General features: G+C 46.5%; 1 protein-coding gene across 3 annotated transcripts; it reads right to left on the reverse strand.

Moving 5' to 3' along the window:
• Nucleotides 1–29: 29 nt before the first annotated feature.
• Nucleotides 30–12,619, reverse strand: NUP85 (nucleoporin 85). Of its 3 annotated transcripts, XM_074922305.1 has the most exons (19): nt 12,227–12,614; nt 12,056–12,149; nt 11,818–11,980; nt 11,357–11,427; nt 10,788–10,831; nt 9,920–9,989; nt 8,909–9,030; nt 8,395–8,529; nt 7,692–7,814; nt 7,178–7,309; nt 6,668–6,774; nt 6,300–6,383; nt 5,627–5,692; nt 5,009–5,160; nt 4,799–4,916; nt 3,339–3,439; nt 1,498–1,649; nt 811–897; nt 30–217 (listed from the first exon to the last, which is right to left on the reverse strand). In XM_074922305.1, the coding sequence occupies exons 1-19, from the start codon at nt 12,257–12,259 to the stop codon at nt 116–118; spliced, it is 1,956 nt and encodes a 651-aa protein (XP_074778406.1). In that variant the 5' UTR covers nt 12,260–12,614; the 3' UTR covers nt 30–115. The 3 variants fall into 3 exon arrangements, with proteins under 3 accessions (XP_074778406.1, XP_074778405.1, XP_074778407.1); XM_074922304.1 differs by having other exon boundaries at nt 11,818–12,149; nt 12,227–12,616; XM_074922306.1 differs by lacking the exon at nt 30–217 and adding an exon at nt 225–536 and having other exon boundaries at nt 11,818–12,149; nt 12,227–12,619.
• Between the last annotated feature and the right edge of the window lie 6,065 nt (nt 12,620–18,684).

Raw genomic sequence — 18,684 nt, forward strand, 5'->3', positions numbered from 1 at the left:
AAGTTATGATTATGGAAGATAAGAACATATGCAAAACAAGACGTTTATTCTTAGAAAAGCAGTCAGGTTTATGTACAGTGAGCCAGAGGAAGAATAAAATCACACCCGGCCATCTTCAGGAGCCTTCCAACGTGCCTTCTTTGACGATGACTCGTGCAAGATTTCGTGCAAGAGCAAGTCTCAGCATTTCCACTTTCATAGTCTCAACGTCATCATCCTAAAAGCCAGCAGAGTTTGGGTTAGACAGCTACATGCAGTAATGAGCTGGCAGTAGGTTCTTTTTCTGAGTTTTGGGAAGTAAGGATGCAGGTCATTAAAATGAAGACTACGTGTGTATGTACCTGTTAGAGAGACCTCCTGAGAAGAGCAGAAGCTACGTTTCCTACTCTTTAGATCAACACAAGACAGCACTGCCAAGACTTTTCTTTTTCTGGCAGCTGCAGAGGTTTGCATGTGTAGCAAATGGCTCCCTATTCCGTGCCTGGAACACTTCATAGCTGGAGCTGTTAGATGGCAGCATCTCAGATTCTCACTGCCTGTGTAATTTGCAATTATTTATCTTGGAAAAGCATCACAGTCCAATCCAAATCAGCACAACAGTGAGAAGCGGAAGTACTCTTGTACTGGTTTTGCCTATTCTTAACTGTCTCTTAATGATGCCTCATTTGGCTGGCCTTGAAAAATAACACCTCATGCAGCCTCAGAAACCCAGGCTCTCCCTCCTTTCTGCCCCCACATAGGAACAGAGCTTGTTTTCCTCCCCACTGCCCCACCCAGCCATTAGACAGTTGTCCTCAAAACAGGAGTTACCTGGAATTTCTGCTTATCCGACTTCCCTGCTGTCAGGTCTTCCAGGCATCGCATCAACTCGTAAGTCTGCTCTGCTGAAAATATGACCTGTGGAGATGAAAGTATTTACTGAAAATGATCATGTGTCAGGACATCACAGAGTCTGAAAAACTCAGTTGAGAGGAAGAGAAAGCTTTCACACTCCCACAGATCCATTCTGACCCTGTAAATCACAGGATCAGAGGAGAATTCCAGCTGGAGGTGACTTTGGGAGGTCTCTAGTGCCACCTCCTGTGCAAAGCAGGGTCAGCCACCAGGTAAGAACGATGGGTCTGTAATTGCTAAGCTGTCGTTTTGCTGATGGATCTTAAAGCAAAAATTGGTCTTAGAAGAAGGAAGCACACTAGAAAAATCTTCAAGCCAAGTACCAGTACTTGGATGCAGCATGTACTGATTCACGCATCAGCATATCCACCCGTTTTCTAAAAGCAGGGAACCAAGTTACGAGTTGATTATCCTATCGTGGGTATCCCCTGGGCTCCCACTGACAGGACACGCAGACGCTGTGCATTCCACAGCTGCCACCAGCAGTTATTCTGCACTGCCAGTCCCAGCGTGGGGGCAGGAAGGGGGCACCACTCTGAGACACTGTGTCAGGAAGAGGAGAAAGGGTGTGTGGGGTTCTGTCGGGGTGACCAGTGCACTCACCTCTTTCTGCTCCAGCAGGGGAAGGGCGTCTGTCAGCAGGGTCATCCAGAAGGAGCAAGGAGCAATGTGAGCTGTCATCAACATCAAAAGCAACTTGGCAGCCTCAGAGAACCGTTTCTCCCCGTACAGCCGGTGGAATTCTCGGTACTTGCCTACACACATGGCAGTTGGGGAAGGGTAAAAGGCATCAGCATCTGTCAGACCTGCTTGGGCCGTGGCTACTGGATGTTAGAAGGTCCCTTCGCTCCCATGAAGCCTGGAGTAGAACCACCACCCCCCTGAAACGAGTGTCCAAAGCGGCTGGAGGAATGGGAATCTTGGGCATGAAGGAAGGTTAAAATAGAGGCTGGCTGAAAAGGCAGCCCAAAAACATGTTACTGTTCTTGGTAAGGTCTGCTGTTTGATCCAGCCTGTTTGCAGAGTGAGCAACAGCACGAGGGGCTTAGCAAGACTGGTGATGTCTGCAAAAACCAGGAATGGGAAGGGAGAGGCGGGGGAGAGAATGTTCTTTTGGACAGCACAGAGTATCAGGAGGTCTGAAAGGCTTCATTGTCTTCTCGATTGCTTAAATGCAATCTGAGATCTTTGTTCATGGGGAAAGTTCTGCTTTTGCTAAGAATTAGTTAGATCAATATCCTGACTGAGGATGAAAGTGAGTTTTATTCTGGGGCTTTGTTTGTATCCACTAAACTGTCAAACTACTGGAAGTTACAATTTCTGTTCAGTTTCACCTTTGGCTCATGCTTGAGCTCAAGACAGAGACATGTGGAAGTTGTCCAGCAAAAGTACACCTATGTTTCTAAAAACTCCAAAGGAAAACAAAGCAGAAATATTTTCAGGCCTTTTAGGATTTTTTATAAAAAGCAGAAAGGGGGAGGTAGTTTATCACCACAGTTTATAAACAGTTACATAGTTAAACTGCAACTCTTTGGGGCTGGGTGACACTGGGCATACAGAGATATGAGGGATTAGGAATCTGGTAAATCACAGTTAGCTTCTAGGCTTAATTTAGGATAAGATTTAAATGAAGGAAATACAGTTCCAGTACTGAACAGATCAAACTCAGGATCACTGTCTCTGTAATGCTGGTGTCAGCCAGAAGGGAGTCAGTCCAGTTGCCAGCAGCTATTCCAACTTCCTATTAGATTTTGGCGCCTGTAGTGGGGCTTGCTAACGGCCACAGCTCCAGAGAAAGGTGCATTTTAGCTCAATTTCCTGTCTTGGTTCATTAATCAAAGGCCAAAGAGCAGCTGCAGCCAGACGGGCAGGTTACCACAGCCCACACTCTGGCCCGCCAGGGGGAAGCTGCGGTGTCTAAAGGAAACTAGCTGGAGGCCCTCCACTGTTACTTGGCACAACTGCTACAGTGAAAGGGTAGGAGAGAGCTTTTGTTTGAGGGAGCTTGAAATTGGCACACTGAACCAAGAAAAGCTAAGATTCTGGAGATCTTTATGAAGTTAGTAAAATTATCATATTGCCAAAATAACTTAAACCGGGGGTTTACTCTTCCAAGGAAGCCCCCTAAGGTCTTCCAGATTGCATTTGTTAATATTTCAGTCTCTTTAGGTAGTGGTACATTCTGGAAAAAGACTAAAAAAGGGGAAGCATACAGATGTCAGAATTCCAGACTAGCAGAACAGATGCCCACTGCGAGTGCAATTGGAAATGCAGTCTCCCAGTAGCAAGGAGGCTGCATCCCAAATCACCTTCGGGCATTTGCTTTCCCCTCATCACTAACACAGGATGTAGCCAGATGGAGGAAGAGACAAATCCAAGCAATTCTGTGGAGTTAACTATGTTTTAAACAACAGAGCAGAATGAAAACTGTAGACACTACTCACCAAGAAATGTCAGCCGGTCACTAAGCAGCATAGATGGTCCCAAATTATCGATGAGATCTAAGTCAGAGAAGCACCCCCTTTCACAGTAGTCCTTCAGGAATCTAGGGAGAAAATAAAACACGATAAAAGCTTAGAGGGGAGAACATCATCCACATTCATTTTGTATCTCCTAATCCCTTCCCAGAAAACTTTACAACTGAGTTCCATCTTAATCAACCTCCCGTGAGGGTTTCAGAGACAGCAAAACATTTCCTGGGAGTGGCCAATGAACTGGTGTAGTGTGTGTTTAACAGACACCTTATTTATTCTTCTAGATTTTGTGGTAGGTGAGATCCGTTCTTTAAAAGGAATAAGTGAAGGAAGGAGCACAGGAAGCTGAGGGTGGTGGATGCATAAATAACACTCCCAGATCATAACAAAAGCTCTATTTTTCTGCTGTGTAAAAAAAGTTGGTAAGCAGCAGGAATAAAAACAGTTCTAAAAGCTTTTCGTCTGTTTTGTCACAGCTTTCATTATGCTGCTTTTTTCCGAGCTGCTTCCTGTGATGGTTTTCTTTTACCTTCTGTTGAAAGAAATACAATGATTCCCACTCTGTCAAAGAACAAATGAAAAAGAAACCCAGAATCTCTTGCTACTCCCTCTTTTCACTGCTGAAGATGGAGTACTGCCTGGCCATCTGCCCAGAATGTAATTTCAAAATTATACTCTTAACTATGCAAAGAGATTGGTACCTGCCTCTTTCCAATTAGCAAAAAAATACATGACAATCTCTGGCGATCTAAAAGGCATAAAGAACGTTCCCCTATCTTTTGTCTAGGCCTAGGCAAAAATGTTAGCATCCTCTTCAACTTTATAACAACCTTCCCACCCTTGCAAGGTCAGATAATGTGACAAGTTTATGGAAAACAGGGGCACGATAAAACTTTACTCTTTGTTATGTGTAATTGTGGCTTGAGATTTTTTTTCAGAAATGGGGGCTTGAGTGGCTCCCACTGACTTGTTTGGAGACCGCACGGTGAACTAGACTGGTTAAAAATAATCCAAATAAAGCTCAGAAGGGGATTATCCTCCACCCAGATCAGTTCCCTGGTTCACTGTACGTCAAACAGCCCTTGTGGAGCAAGTAGAAGGGCGGTGCATTGGATATATTGCCAGAAGAAATGTTTATCAAAGCAAGGTCTAAGAGGGTTGGACTGTGAGATAAAGCCAATCTGTCTCATCTCTAGATTTCATGAAGTAAAACAGTGTAGAAAAGAAACAGGTAGGGTACTGCAGGTGAGAGTACTTGGGGATGTCATTTTCTAGTCCAGAAGCTGGTGCTTGTTCTGAGGGAAAGACGATCCCTGTCTGCCTGCAGCGGGACCTTTTGTGGTCCATTGCAGATGGCTGTGGACCAGCTGCCTCCTCCCCTTCCTACCACCACAGCAGGAGCCATCTGAGAGCTTCTGACTGGGACTCACCGATCAGATATTAGCGTGGCAAAAGCTGCATCCTTGGCTCTGATGCTCCACGACAGGGCAGAGCCCAAGCGATTATTCCGCAGAGCCTTCATGGCCATGATTTTACAGATGCTACGAACTTAGGAGAAAACACAGGAGAAGAGGGGAAGAATTAGTTTCAGTAGTTCCACCTGTATCGCTACAAAACAAAGATATTTAAAAATCAATCACCTTGTTCATGCATCTGTCTCTGCTCACAAATCCTCAGCACCTTGAGGGCCTTCTGTTCTGTGTTTAGGGGTATCCGCTCAATATGAAGCTCCAAATATACCCTGCCATATTCTGGGCAGTGGTCAAAGTAATCCACCCCCAGCTGCCACAGGCTGAGAGAGGAAAAAAAATCAAGCATTCCAATCAAATCTTACATAAGCACAACAGTAATGCCACAAGAAGAATCTGAGTCTGCATGAAAAACAGCTCTGATTAACTTTTCAGAACTGAAAAGGCTTTTACTTTCTACCAAATACCAGCTGCCTATTATACAACCCTGAAATACCTGCATCTCACAAGTGCTTCAGTGCAAGCTGCTCTGTACCAAAAAAGCCACAGTGGCAGGAGTAATTCTACCCTGGTCAGAAGGCTTGATGGGTTCTAAGAGGTAGTTTTTGCCTTTCCTTCAGGAGAGGAAACATGCTAGTGTAGTACGATCCCTTAGGGACACCTTTGCTGAAATCCTAACAGCGGCTTCTTTAAGTTTTGCCTTTTACTTCGTTAACGTGGAGTTATTTGTTTTGGTTGCCTCAATGTTAGTCTATTCTCCGAGTTAAAAAAAAAAAAAAAAGTTACTACCTGTGATGGGAGAAGAGTCCTGAGGCATACTCTAGCAGAAGGAATTCACGCATGTTTGAACCAAAACTGGGGAGGAAGAGAGAAAAGAAACAGGCATTATTATATGCACCTCATTGGAAAAAAAACTGCTGACTTTATTTCACAAGTACTTTTAATTTAGGCATCGTGTTTTCTCACAGGCTCTCTTAATAAGCTTCGTACCTCAGGCCTAAGCATGCAGGTCACCTTTCTCCTTAGAGACACCTGCCAAATATTTACAGCACTTAGCAAATATAACTGAAAGTGCTTTAAGAAACTGAAACTTCAAGGGAATTCAGATAGGAAAACTCAATTGCTCAAACTTGAATTTACTGAGAATGTAAGTACAGAAACTGGTTAATTAGTTTCTCACTGTTCCCAATTACCACAAATATCTGGGTCCTTGATTATATTTCAGATAAAATTATATTTTAAAAAAATCCTAACACTGTACCGAGGCACTGTTGAATAGCTTGTCAAATTCAACAACTGCTTCTGCTGCTCAGAGCATCTGGGCTGCCTGTAACTTCAAAGGCACGTGCAGCACCTTTATTCTCCAAATGCCAAAAATACTCCTTTTCAACCAAAATCTACACGCTGTTTCAGTCATCCTTGCTGCTGGGTGTCTGAATAGTCAGTGCAAATAAACACTTACTAGAGATTGTAGGACTGCAGGAGTTTACAGTGATCCAGTAGGTCAGTCAGATGAGCCACAAACCACCAGTTGCTCAGGGCAATGCTGCATTCGAAGCAGAGAAAAGAAAGAAAAAACTGAGCCTCCCAGTGCCAAGGAATGCCTTAGGCACTCACCAACTCCGAAGCTGTATTACAGTACAGTGTCTGGATGCAATGTCCCAAACCTACTGGGATACTTTTAATTGCTGTCTGCTTCACATACTTTGCTAAATTCTTTGAAAGGATGATCAGGTGGGCTGCTCCCTTATCCTCTACCCCAAATACTATTGGAGAGACTGCACACAGAAATGATACTGTAGTAGTAAAGCAAAAACCTGAAAACTCAACCTGCATTCCTTGATCACTTGATGCATCTCAAATTCAAAGGCTGCCATTAAAATCGTGTCTAGAGGCTCAGGGCTGCTTTCTCCACCGAGGAACAGGTCCATACTAGACTGTGGAATAAGATTACAAGACATGATAAATGCAGAAGTTGTGAGATGGTAAAAGGAAGACATTTGTTTGGATGTAGCAGCCTTGTTTAGCTTATTTTATGGTAAAGAATATGTCATAGAGACTGAACACATTAACAAAAAATACTTTTCCTTCTTTTAGCGTAAGGAAACTGGGAAAACAATTCACAGGAACAAGACTGGTAACATTAGACACTGAAGAGAGTTGGTCTTCAACAATTCTTTGTCCACTGTATCAGTCTCCCAGTCCATTTACAAATTCTAGGAAATGTCTTACATTAGTTAGTTGCTATAAGATGTCAACCCTCCCAAAGTTTTTCTTCAAGTGCAGTAACCCTTGTGTGCATGAAACAGTGGAGAGTGTAAAAATAATTCTATTTCATGCCTGTGCATAAAACCGCAGCTCCATCGGCTTCACAGTTGGATGGGAGTAGAGGAGTCGGGTAACCAGGAAGTGGTACCAAGTAGTCATGAGTTCCTTCTTCTCCAGGATGGCATCCTCATCTCCCAGCAGGATCTAACGGGAGAAAAACACAGGAGTAACTCTGCAAATTCAGCAACGTATACAGCTTCATCGTAACTCTTCAGAGGCATCACTCCCATTTTGAAAAGTTGAAAATGTAATCAAAATTAAATAACAAAAGGACAAAGATCCTTCTCAGAGCCCAGTTTCCTAATCAGCCTTATGGCCTTGGATACGAAGAGAAAACCATCTGCCCAGGCTTTGAAAGGCTGTTGCAAAACAAAGAACACAGTACAAACGACTGGCTGAAATCTCCTGATTTAATGAACAGATCATCCAGAATATTAAAGTTACTTATGGCTACAGAGGGCTCCTGCAATACACAAGGATGGATCCAATACTTGTCCACTTGCCTTCCTTCCCAGCAAAAACACACCTTGCAGATGGATTCCATGTGAGAGTTGGAAGCAAAAGTTCCATCCTGTAGATACCGCTGACATTCTTCATGCCAGTGCTGCCATTTCAGCTCCATCTCAGTCAGTGTCTGGGTGTTGCCAAGCTGAACAGGGGATAAGATACATAAAATAAACACCAAGTCAAATCACAACAGGCGCTTGGGCTGAACTCACACTCATTCATCCCAAAAAACTAAACATGGGGCTGCCATCAAATTTTTCCTTGCCCTACAGTTACATTTGAAGTGTCTTTCTTTACCCATCTAAATAAGGCAAAGGACCTTCAGAGCATCCCACAAAAGGTTACTGTGATGCAGCTGCAATTTTTCCTCACAAGGAGGGAAACTGCTGGCAGAGTCTTCAGAAAACATTCTGTAAAAGAGAACAGTTCTCAACAGGAACTGCTCCAGACAACTGGAATAATGTATCCTGCTGCAAAAATTATCTTTCTGACTGTGCTGGTTTGTCACCTAACAGGTTTTTACCCATGTAGTTGGGTCTTCTGGGCAATTCAAGAACAGAAATATTATTACTGTAAAGGATTAAGACTGAGTTGTTTTAATGGTCAACAAATTGTGACATTACAGGAGCCACAGCAGAGATGAAATAGACTGGACTAATACTGTCAACTCTCTTACTCTTTTCCCAGTGGAACCGCATGAAAAAAATCCACTTTGTACATACACTGGGCACAGGCATCTTCTTCATTAAGTCATCCAAGATCCTGTACATGTTCACTGACGTGGGATTGGCACTGGCTTCCTTGGCGAGCAAGTGCCGTGCTTCATCCATGCGGCCTTGCAGCACAAAGACATCCACCTGCAAAACCACCTGTCTGTGAGCACCACACTGTGCAAGGCTGCAAAACACCCGGGGCAGAGTATCGAAGGGGGATTTTAACTTGTGATTAGGCAAGTTAAGTGGAGTTAAAATGCTTAAGCTGTAGGCCCTGCTAGTTCAAATACACAGTGTAAGTCTTGACCTCTATGGAGCATGAAAGCGAAAGGATCAGGATGGGAATGAGGGGTAGGATGATCTTCAGGATGGCTTAATCTTAAAACCTATACAGGCAGAGAGCAGCTGTGTCCTAGGTATAGGCTTCTGAGATGTAAGTCTAGTGGTGAGTGGGGAGGAGGAAGGGAAAACACAAAGGCATGAATTCTCTTCACTGAAGAATTTTGTAAGTGACTATACTCACCACATTCCAGAAGAGCTCGTGTTTCGATGGATTTTCACTGCTCAGGACTTCACGGACCATGTTGTCCACATCACAGACATGAAGTCGAACCCAGTCCAGGAGGCGAAGCAGGAGGGGACCAGCTTTATGTAGAGAAGATTTCATTCTGTTAGTTCCCAATTTTACATGCTTCTAACCTTCATGGCTTGACAATCATTAGATGACGTTTACTGATTGGGTTTCTATTTGCCACACTCAAATTACACAGGAATAGAGTTTGTTAAGTAGCCAGGCTGTGGGAGCACCAGGCTCCTGACAGATTTCTGTGTCACAAATTTTAGACAGAACAGCAGCAGAGTCTGGCAGAAAACCCTAACCAGTTACCTGAAGAAATAGAAGGTGAGTGATTTAAATTATAAATCTTGCAAGGCCAAAAGACACACAGAATGCTTCTGTTTAATTTTGCATCGACTCATTATGAGGAGAAAATCTGTAGATCAAGTAACCTACGATTTGTGATTCTCTCTTCTGAATTCCAGGACTATGCAAGCAGCATATTTATGTGCACAATCCAATTTCCTTAAAAAACTATTTACTACTTTAAAATGCTGGTGTAAACAAACTGACTTCAAAAATTGCATCCTAAAGTTAAAGGAGTTGCATGAGAGAACGCATAAACGTTAGTTGGTAGCAATATATTTGATGCTTAAAGATATGCTTATGCTTAAAAGTCAAATAAATTGGCAATTTTTGATATCCCTCTTCTTCACTACCTTTCTGTTAAAAAGACAATTTAAATTGTAGTGAACTACATGAGGGGAAAAAGTAGAAGGCAAATTTAATAGCTTGACATAATTCAATATGAAGAAGGCAATTTACTGAGGCAGAAGTGATATTAAAAGGCCTGTTGACACTTGTCGTATCTCTAAAACATGTTAAAATATGATACAATGGATGCTATACACTTATTAAACAAATAAATATGTAAATAAAAAGCCCTTCAGTCTTAACATCAGGATAGTCCCTGCTCACCTGCAGCTGCTTCAACAAACAGAATCTCACACAGGTTCCAGATCAGCTCCATTGCAGAGAGAATAGAAACCTGAAAAGAGCAGGGTCATGCTTGAGATTTAATAATTACTGCAGTTAGGGGTTTTTTTTTAACCACACAAAGGCATCTGTTGTCCATAGCAGTCAGTTAAGCTCAGCTCTTACAGACAAGAGAAATGTCACCCTGACATTTCAGAGATACAGATTAAGACAGAAACAAACCACAACTTCTCTACACACATTCAGCTTAGAAAATCTTGAAGCTGTTTGTACTGGAATGCAGGGATGATCTGTCATCATCAGTGGGCAATACTAAATAGTACAGGAAGTGTTATTTTCAGTCTTTCTGCACTCCCAAGATTTAAGAGTACAGACAGTAAAGGAAGGAAGGCCAATGAAGCAGCATGGGTGCAGCTAATAGGACAAAACTACTGTGAGCAACCTGCTCGTCCTGTAACCCTTGTCTAGTGTCTGACAGTTCATGGGGAGCACCTAGTGCTTGCTGCGGGGCTCAGGTGCAGCTGACTGGAACTGGAGTGTTTGAGGGGTGAAGTTTCAGACAGGTGAGTACCAGCCCACTGCTGGCTTTATGACAAGAAAACATCACACCTGTACCACTGAATATATGTTTAAGAAATGGCAGTGAATCTAGATGTTGGGCATCTTTTTATTGTTTTAGAAATACAGGAGCTAACTATTTATTCCCATTCATTCTTGGTCACGAAACGCATCCAGTATACCAAGCCAGAGTTAAATCTCAAATGCCTTACTGCCACGGTGTTGGCCTTGATGAATTTACTAGCCAGTGATTCACATTCAGTTGTGACTACGTGACAGGACAGCAGATTACCTGAGTGCTGTACTGGCTGTGCAGGGCAGGGTCCCGGGTTGAAACTGAGGGAAGAATGAAGAAAATCAAAAAGCAACATATTTACCTTTCACAGCCCTTTCTGGGCTCACAAATAAAGACAGCAATACCTGATCACTCACAAAGCACAGACCTAAATGAGTACACACATGGCAAAGGTAACTTTTATATAAAACTTTATAACTTTTTTTTATAAATCCTGCGCAAATCTGGGTATGACTACAGAGCATGGATGAAAGGAAGAGTAAAAATTTGCAGGAAGCAAGCTATTAATTTGGACTCAGTTTCCCATAAAACTGCAACCTGGGATACGAAAAGACTGCAAGTCCCCAGAACATCACTTAAAACACAGTGGGGAAAGAAAAAAAAAATAAAATCTCTGACCAGATTTACAAACCAACTTGGAAATCTCCCAGATGGAAATGGAGTCTTGATAATGACTAAAATCTATGCATGCTATTTTACAGTAGTTGCAATAACTTATAACTGAAATGCTACTTCTGGAGTCACAAATAGCATTTCCTTTTATTGCAGTAAGAGAACAAACTTACTAGCTGCCTGGTGCATGTCCTCCATACAGGCTCTTATCACTGACCGGTAGTTTTTACTCACTTGAACCAACCTGCCAAACACAAAAAAGCTCCTGTTAGAGAGAGCAGTTTGCGGTTTAGCCTCATGCCTACTGTCCACTAAAGCCAGGCGAGTTTCTCTGCAGCAGAAGACACCCCCAGTACGCGGGTGAATCCGGCGGGGATCGGTGGTTGTACACACAACAGCTATAGGCAGGCAAGGGTGCTGGTCAGCACGGTTACTGGAAGGATCAGGGCCTTGTTTTGTAAAATTACCCCCAAACAGTCACTTTTTCGGCACTGCTGCTGCCCACAGCAGCTCTAAGCGCCCCGGTTAATGGCTTTTGCCTCACTGGAGGCGTCTGTAAGCCAGTGGCACTTGCCTGGCTGGGGAATGAGCAGCGACCGCGGGTATTTCCCCCTCCCGCGCCCCGTCCACTCACTGCGCCTTCCTCGACTTCCCCGCCAGCTCCTCCTCGCTGCGCTGGAGGCCGATGAAGATCCCGTGCGACTCGTTGAAGAGTTTCCGCAAGGTCTGGATGTAGATGTCCTGATCCTTACGGACCACGAAGACGCGGGAGGAGCTCGGCCCTCCGTCCCCGGTGCCTGCAACACGCCCGGTCAGCGCCCCGGGGGAAAGCGCCTGGCCCGGCGCGGCCTCGCCCCGGAACGGGCACCCACCTCTGCGGCCGAAGAGGGTCTCGCAGACCAGCACCTCGGCGGGGCCCCAGGCGAAGCAGAGCTGCCTGGCGGACGGGTCCGCGCCCGGCACCACCTGCGAGGGGAGAGCGGCCCGTCAGAGGCGCCCGCACCGCGCCGCGCCGCACCGCGCCCGCCCGGCCCGGCCCTCACCATCAGCGGTGGCTCCGCGTCCAACTCCTCCATGGCGGCGGCCGCGCTCCCCTCCCGCCTCCCGCCCGCCGGTGCGCGGGGAGGCCCCGCCGCGGCTGCCCGCGCCGCTGCCTGCGCTGCCCGCCTCACCCCGCAGCCCCCCCCGCGCTCCGGCGCTTCCCCGCGGCGCTGCCGGCCAGAGCTGAGGCGCCGGCCGGGGGAAAGGGCCCGGCGCGTCTCCGCCGGTTCGGGGCAGGCGCCGGCCGCTCGCCCCGGAAGCGCCGCCGGCCCCAAAGGCCCCGCCGGGGCGGGAGCGGGGCTCGGGCGGGACGGGCGGGCTGGGCCCCGCTTCGCTCTCGCCCGCAGCTGCCGCGGCGGCTTCCGTGAGTCCCGCGGCGGGGGAGCCGGTCTCCGGAGCGCTGTCCCTGCCCGGCGTCTCCGAGCGCCGGCCCGCGGCGGGGCGGGGCCCGGCCCAGCGCGGCGGCGGCGGCGGCGAGGCAGCAGGTGCCTCCGAGCAGCCCCGGGGCTGCTCCCCTGAACCTTGAACCCGGCCCGCAGGGCCCGGGGCGGGGAGGAGCGGGGGAAGGAGGCCGCCCCGTCTCGATCGGCTTTATTTTCTTGTCTCGAGGGTTTAAATGCTGCGTGGATGCGGTGCCGGCTCCGGGTGCGCGGGAATCTAGTTGGTCAGTCCACACAGTCTTCGTGTTGGCTTCATTGACTTGATTGCCGTGCGATAACCAGTTTCTCTTATTTCTTTACGCACTTCAAACACTTGCAGATAGATGAGCCTCCAGGTTGTTGAAGGTGACATTCTCTGGAGTGGAGTTGCTGGAGCTCTCGGGCAAGCTCATTGATAAAGCTGACTAATCAAATTACGTGCTTTATGACTTCCGTGGGTTGCCTGCAGGTTGGAGAAGGACTTGTAATGAAGCATTAGATCGATCACAGCAGGTCAGGGAGACGTGCTGGCAGGTGTCAGGAAGAACTCTGCACTGCCTCATTCACTTAACTCAGGGTCATGAGAATTTTTTCCCTTCTCTGCCTGGCAGGGGTCAGGGTTGGAGTTAAGACCCCCTAGAGATTGGGCAGAGTTTGCTTGCTGAGACTGCTGGACACTGCTGCGAACTCTGGGAGCTCACGTACTGATGGAGTTGAACTTCAATATCTGTTAATAACTTGCTGTGATAAAACTAACCAAGTCCTTCCCCTCCATTCTGCTCTCCTCATTTTTTGGCTGTTACTTGCAAGAACAAACGTGCAGCGATACACTTAAGAAAAATAGCAATGCTGTCTCGCAGAACTCGCAGCTAGAAGCCAGTCCCTCTCAGACTGGTCCTTTCCAGAGAAGCTGAGAAATTTTCAAGATAGCTTAAATCATTCGCTGTCCTCATATGACAAATACTGCAAATTGTCTCTTTTTTTTTTACTTTATTGGCTACTGCATCCATCGTTTCCAATAAAAATAAAGCTAGCAGTTATCTTTGGTAAGAGCATGTTGTGATACCAATCATGCTTGAGAAAAGGGAGTGGTGCCTACTCAGGTCTGTCAGGAGGAATGGCTTGTTGCAGGGTAGAACAACTTAAATCTTTAGAAACCTGCTTGAGAAAGTAAGATTCATCAGTTTTAAGAACACTCATCCTTTATTGTGGGTAAAAGTCCTGTATTTGGGGGGAACTGGGGTATGTGCATGTATTTGAATCTCTATTGTACAGATTGATCTACTGTCTTACAAAATGGTGCTGCAGACTTCCAAGGATGTTAGTGCTGATATCTAGATACAAAATATCCTTCCACACCTTACTAAAACGGCTCCAGAAGCAAATCAAAACTGGATGCCTGAAACCCCAGCAGTAAGAGGCCTTCTGCCACCATTATTCAAGGGTAAGGTGCTGCTTCTGTAACTGCATCGGATTCTTGTGACTGGTAGGAGACTTCTCATGGCTTATGCTATCAGCGTGTTTAAGAAAAATACAGAGCCCGCTGCCTGTATGGGCATCATAATTAAAAGCTACTAATGACCTAAAATGCTTAATTACTGTAGAGCTGACTAACTGTCTTAATGGAAATCTGAGACTTGCCTACCAAGTGAGATCCTTGTTAGAAGGATTGGGAGTTGCTGTCTGCTTTGCATGCAGTGAAGTTAAGGAGTTCTCTCCCTGTGAACTCATTTGAGTATCAACTGTGATAGCACAACTTGCCACCTGAGGCTTTCCTAGGGACACTCCAGTGCCTGGATCATCCCCATGTGCTTTCACCGTGCCGTGTGTGTTTCTCTTGCTTTCCTTTTATCCTTTTCCACACGTAACACTTGTCTGTGGATCACTCTGTAGGGAACCACAGCTATACACGCAGGGAGAGGCAGCCAAAAGGCAGGTGATCAGTCTTTACTAACTATATTGCAAGGCCTGACAACCCTGCAGAGTGCCCATCAGTCTCACTGGTCCTATTTTCTCTTCATCAGCATGAAGAGAGAAGTGTTGATTACTGAGGTGGTGGATCTAGGAGTGGGACAGTGTCCTCTTCTGCTCCAGGATTCATCCTGGAGAGACACTAAAAGTGGTCCACGAACTCTGTGATCCTCTCCTGCTGTCTCTTGGCATGTACAGTCCACTTTGCTCGCTCACAGAGAGTTTAAGTGACTCTTCATATCTGCAGCATCTGATGCTCTTGAACTGATAAGGAAGGTGGCTGGTTACTGGGGAAGTCATCAGGAAAGGTGAGTTTTAGTATGAAATCTTGACATTCCTTAGTCCTCCTCTGGCTGGAGGTCTGCACGTATCTAGGAGGGAGACTCCTGCATGCCTTGCAAAAATGCTTCTGTGCCTGTCCAGTCCATGTAATTCAGCAGAATTGAGAACCACCATGTCAGCATGGAACTTCATATTGCTCAAAAGGCTATGGAGTAGGGTCCCGTGAGAAAGGCAAAGAGAAACAGTGTTCTTGTTTTCCAGTCAGGGGAAAAAGAAAAGGGGTGGGGGGGAAATCAAGGCCTGATGAGGAGGGGAGTTACTGGGTTGTGAAACAGGAGGTTTGGAAGCTGTTTCATGACTTGAGGAACAGGGAACAATCAGTATCATGAACATGGAAGGCACGGAACAGGCAGTGCCCCAGGCAAAAGGCATTTTCTATTCCTGATGCTAAACTAGTATTAATGAAGAGCAAAGCCTGACTAAAACACTGAGAAGGCAGCCTTAGCCCTACTCACTTTCTTTTGATTCTTGCATTAAACTAATTGCAAAGTAATACACAGTTTTGAAGGCGCTGGAAGTTGTTTTTGTAGGCTTATGCTTGCCACTGCGCACACACCTGCTTGTAGCTGGCTTAATGTCTTAAAAATCTCATTTAAAATCTCGGTGTGAAAGGAAATGTATATTGAACACCCATATTCCCTGTCCTCTTCAGAAGAGGGTGGAGAACTAAGCCAAAAAGCTCTACAAGATCTAGACACATTGCATTTCTTCCTTATAAAACTGTACGAGAATGAAACGAGGCATGGAAGTATTTTAGGGAACGTGTGGCATTTTTTTCCCAGAGATGGAATTTCTGTGGAATTCTCACTGTGATGCTTGCCATTCACTTCCCTTCAACTCCATGTATTGAGGAGCTCAGAGAGACAAAAAGCTGCTCCTTTTCCCCTCTTTGCTGCAGCCTGGACCCTGCAGGATGGGTCCTTTGTAGTTCCCAGTGTGGCTTCTCCCCTGCTGCTCACTCTGAGTGCTGCTGTCTAGCCAGTTATCTTTGTGGGTTTTAGGACTCCGTTTATTGTTAGCTCTACCGAATCTCCTGTATAATGTGAGTTTCCTCTGCTGCTCTATAACAAGAAAAGCCATATAAATAGGAGGTTTGTAGAAACCTGCTCTGTGACTGGAGATCTGTGTAATTGGTGGTGAGACCATTGGTGGTACAGCTGAGTTTTCAGCTTTTTTGAGTGCATATAACTTCTCCAGTGTTACTGAAATCCCATACATTCTCATCTAGTGTCATTTCCTGTCTCCTTTTAAGCACATTTTTTTTCTAATTGTGATGCTGGCCTTAATGTATGTCTCACTTAATGCCATTCCTGCACTCAGTCCTTGCCACTTTCAGGACTTGACCAGTTTCATCCCACCTCCCAAAGAAATCCTTCTCCTGGACCTGTAGCACAGAGATCTTCAAATAGGAAGGAGGAAGAAGTGGAGAGAGCAAAATAAAACAGGACCATGGAGCAACATCAGTCTTGTGATCCCTTCCTCACAGCGGTTGCTTCTCTGTGATGTTGCATCATTTCTAAAAATAGAACTTAAGGTCCTTTGGGAAATGGCACTTGTCTTTTGTTCTGTAAAGTACCCGGTGTGTTTTGAGTCTCACTTAAAAAAAGCTGTGTACCAAGTAGAAGAATAGAGTGGGGTTTAAGATGCTTTATTTCCTTGTTCTCACATCTAGTCCTGCTTCCTAGTGGTGATAATGGACTTCAGAAGGTCCAAATGGCATTGCCCTTTCCTCTTCAGAGCTAAAATAAAAGGTGGAGGGAGATTGTAGGAGACCGATACATCGTCAAGACTGTGCGAGGGGGATTTGTACAGAAGCATGTTGTTTTCTCTAGTCACAGGTGCTTCTTGCCTCCCAGTAGCTTAAATAAATAGAAAAATAATAGCACGAGTAATTAAATGCAGGGGAAACAGGCAGGATAGACTGATTGGAACAGTCTTTTGATGATAAATCAAGGAAAATGACACAGGTAGGAGTGGAAAGTACAGCTCAAAGGAGTATCTGAGTTGTAGTCACAATTTAAAACAGCATCTCAGTTGCCTTCCTGGATCAGACTGAGTTCTTCTAGTGCCTGTGATTTTTCCAGAACTGACTCAGACTCTTTAGAAGCAGTAAAATACTAAAACTGAGATATTTTATGAAATTTCACATGAAATTTGATCTTTGAGAGTACTGAAGCAGAGGGCAAGTCTTACAATATATGGGAGCCTAGTCTCCAAGGAGGTGGTGAAGGACTTCACTGCCTGTGTTTTGTGGAAGCTCAGCTGGCTGCCCCGGCCGTGTTCACTGCCTCAGGTAGGGTTGTGGCTGTATTTTCTCAACTGTGGACTCAGGTACAGGTTTGGCTTCAGCTTCCTATCCTCAGCGGGTGTTAACTCTTCTTCAATTTCCAGACAATTGCAGTAAAACAAAAAAATCCCCGTGTGTCCTCACTCAGAAGGAAGGTACTGAAATGTGAAATAACGTGATAAAAGGCAGAGGAGGGGGATCAGAATCTACAGTGAAAGGCGAGTCTGCAGTCCGTGCTTTGCTCGTGAGTTAAGTTTCTCTTCAGTTGATATTTTACTACTTGAATAGTTTATTCTGGACAAATCCCATCTTGCTAATGGCTCCAAAATGGTGCAGGAGGTGCGTTATACACAGGCCTGGGTTTTGTCACGTCAGGAGCAGAGGGTGTGCGTGACCTCTGTGTCACGATCCGGAGTGTATTCACCATGTGGAGTGGCGCTGCTGTGGACTAATGCCCACCTGGTAAATCCACCTCTGAAGGATTTACAAAGGGTCATTTTTGTGGTGTTTCTTTTCCACCTACGTGCTGTGGAGAAAAAGTTGACAAATTATGGCGGCGGGTGTAACGCTGATGAAAAAAGGCTCAGAAACTGGTTTGTGGAAACCTGTGAAATCTGTGGAGTTACTGAGAATTTCCTCCTCCCCTCCACTGAAATGAACGTGAAGAGGTCTCATAATTAGTAGTATATCCTCTTATGTATTAAATTTTTGAGGTGCAGCATCACATCCTCAGCTTGTTGAAGAATATAAGTAAGCCTTGACTGCAATTGTTTTAATTATATTTAAGGTGCATTTTTCAGACGCCACAGAGGCACAGCGGGTCTTGGTTCCCTCTGCAGAAACCTTGGGTATTTGAGGGCCAACTCACACCTCACCTTCCCGGGGGGGAAGGCCGGGGATTCCAGCAGCACGGCTGCTGTCGGACCTCCCAGCCCGTATCAGGGTCACCCATAAAACAGCGAGGGCGAGGAGGGGGGAAGGAATGCGACAGGTTTGAGGAGGCCCAAGAGGAGCAAGAGGAGATGGAGGGGTCACCCTCGGGGGAGCGACGGGGGAAGGTGCCGGCAGGGCCCCAGAGCGAGGGCAGCCAGCTGGGCCCCGGGCTGAGGAGCCGCAGGGGCGGCGGGGCCCCGAGGCGGTCGGGCCGGGGGGCCCTTCCCGGGGCCGGTGGGGAGGGGCGCGGGGCGCCGCGGCCCGGCGGCCATTTTGAGGAGGACAATACCCGCCGCACGGCAGGGCCCGCTGCGCCCGGCGGGCGGGGCGGGGCGCGCGCACGCAGCGCGGGCAGCGGCCGGGGCGCGCGCACGCTCCGCCTCCCGCCGCCGCGTTATGTAACGGCCGGGTCGCGCGCGCGCTCCCTCCACCCCCCCTCGCTGTCCCCGCCCCCCGCTCCCCCCCCGCCCGCCGGGGCCCAATGGGCGGCGGGGCCGCGCCGCGGGGG

Source organism: Athene noctua, chromosome 18 (assembly GCF_965140245.1).
Source record: "Athene noctua chromosome 18, bAthNoc1.hap1.1, whole genome shotgun sequence".
Classification (NCBI taxonomy): domain Eukaryota; kingdom Metazoa; phylum Chordata; class Aves; order Strigiformes; family Strigidae; genus Athene; species Athene noctua.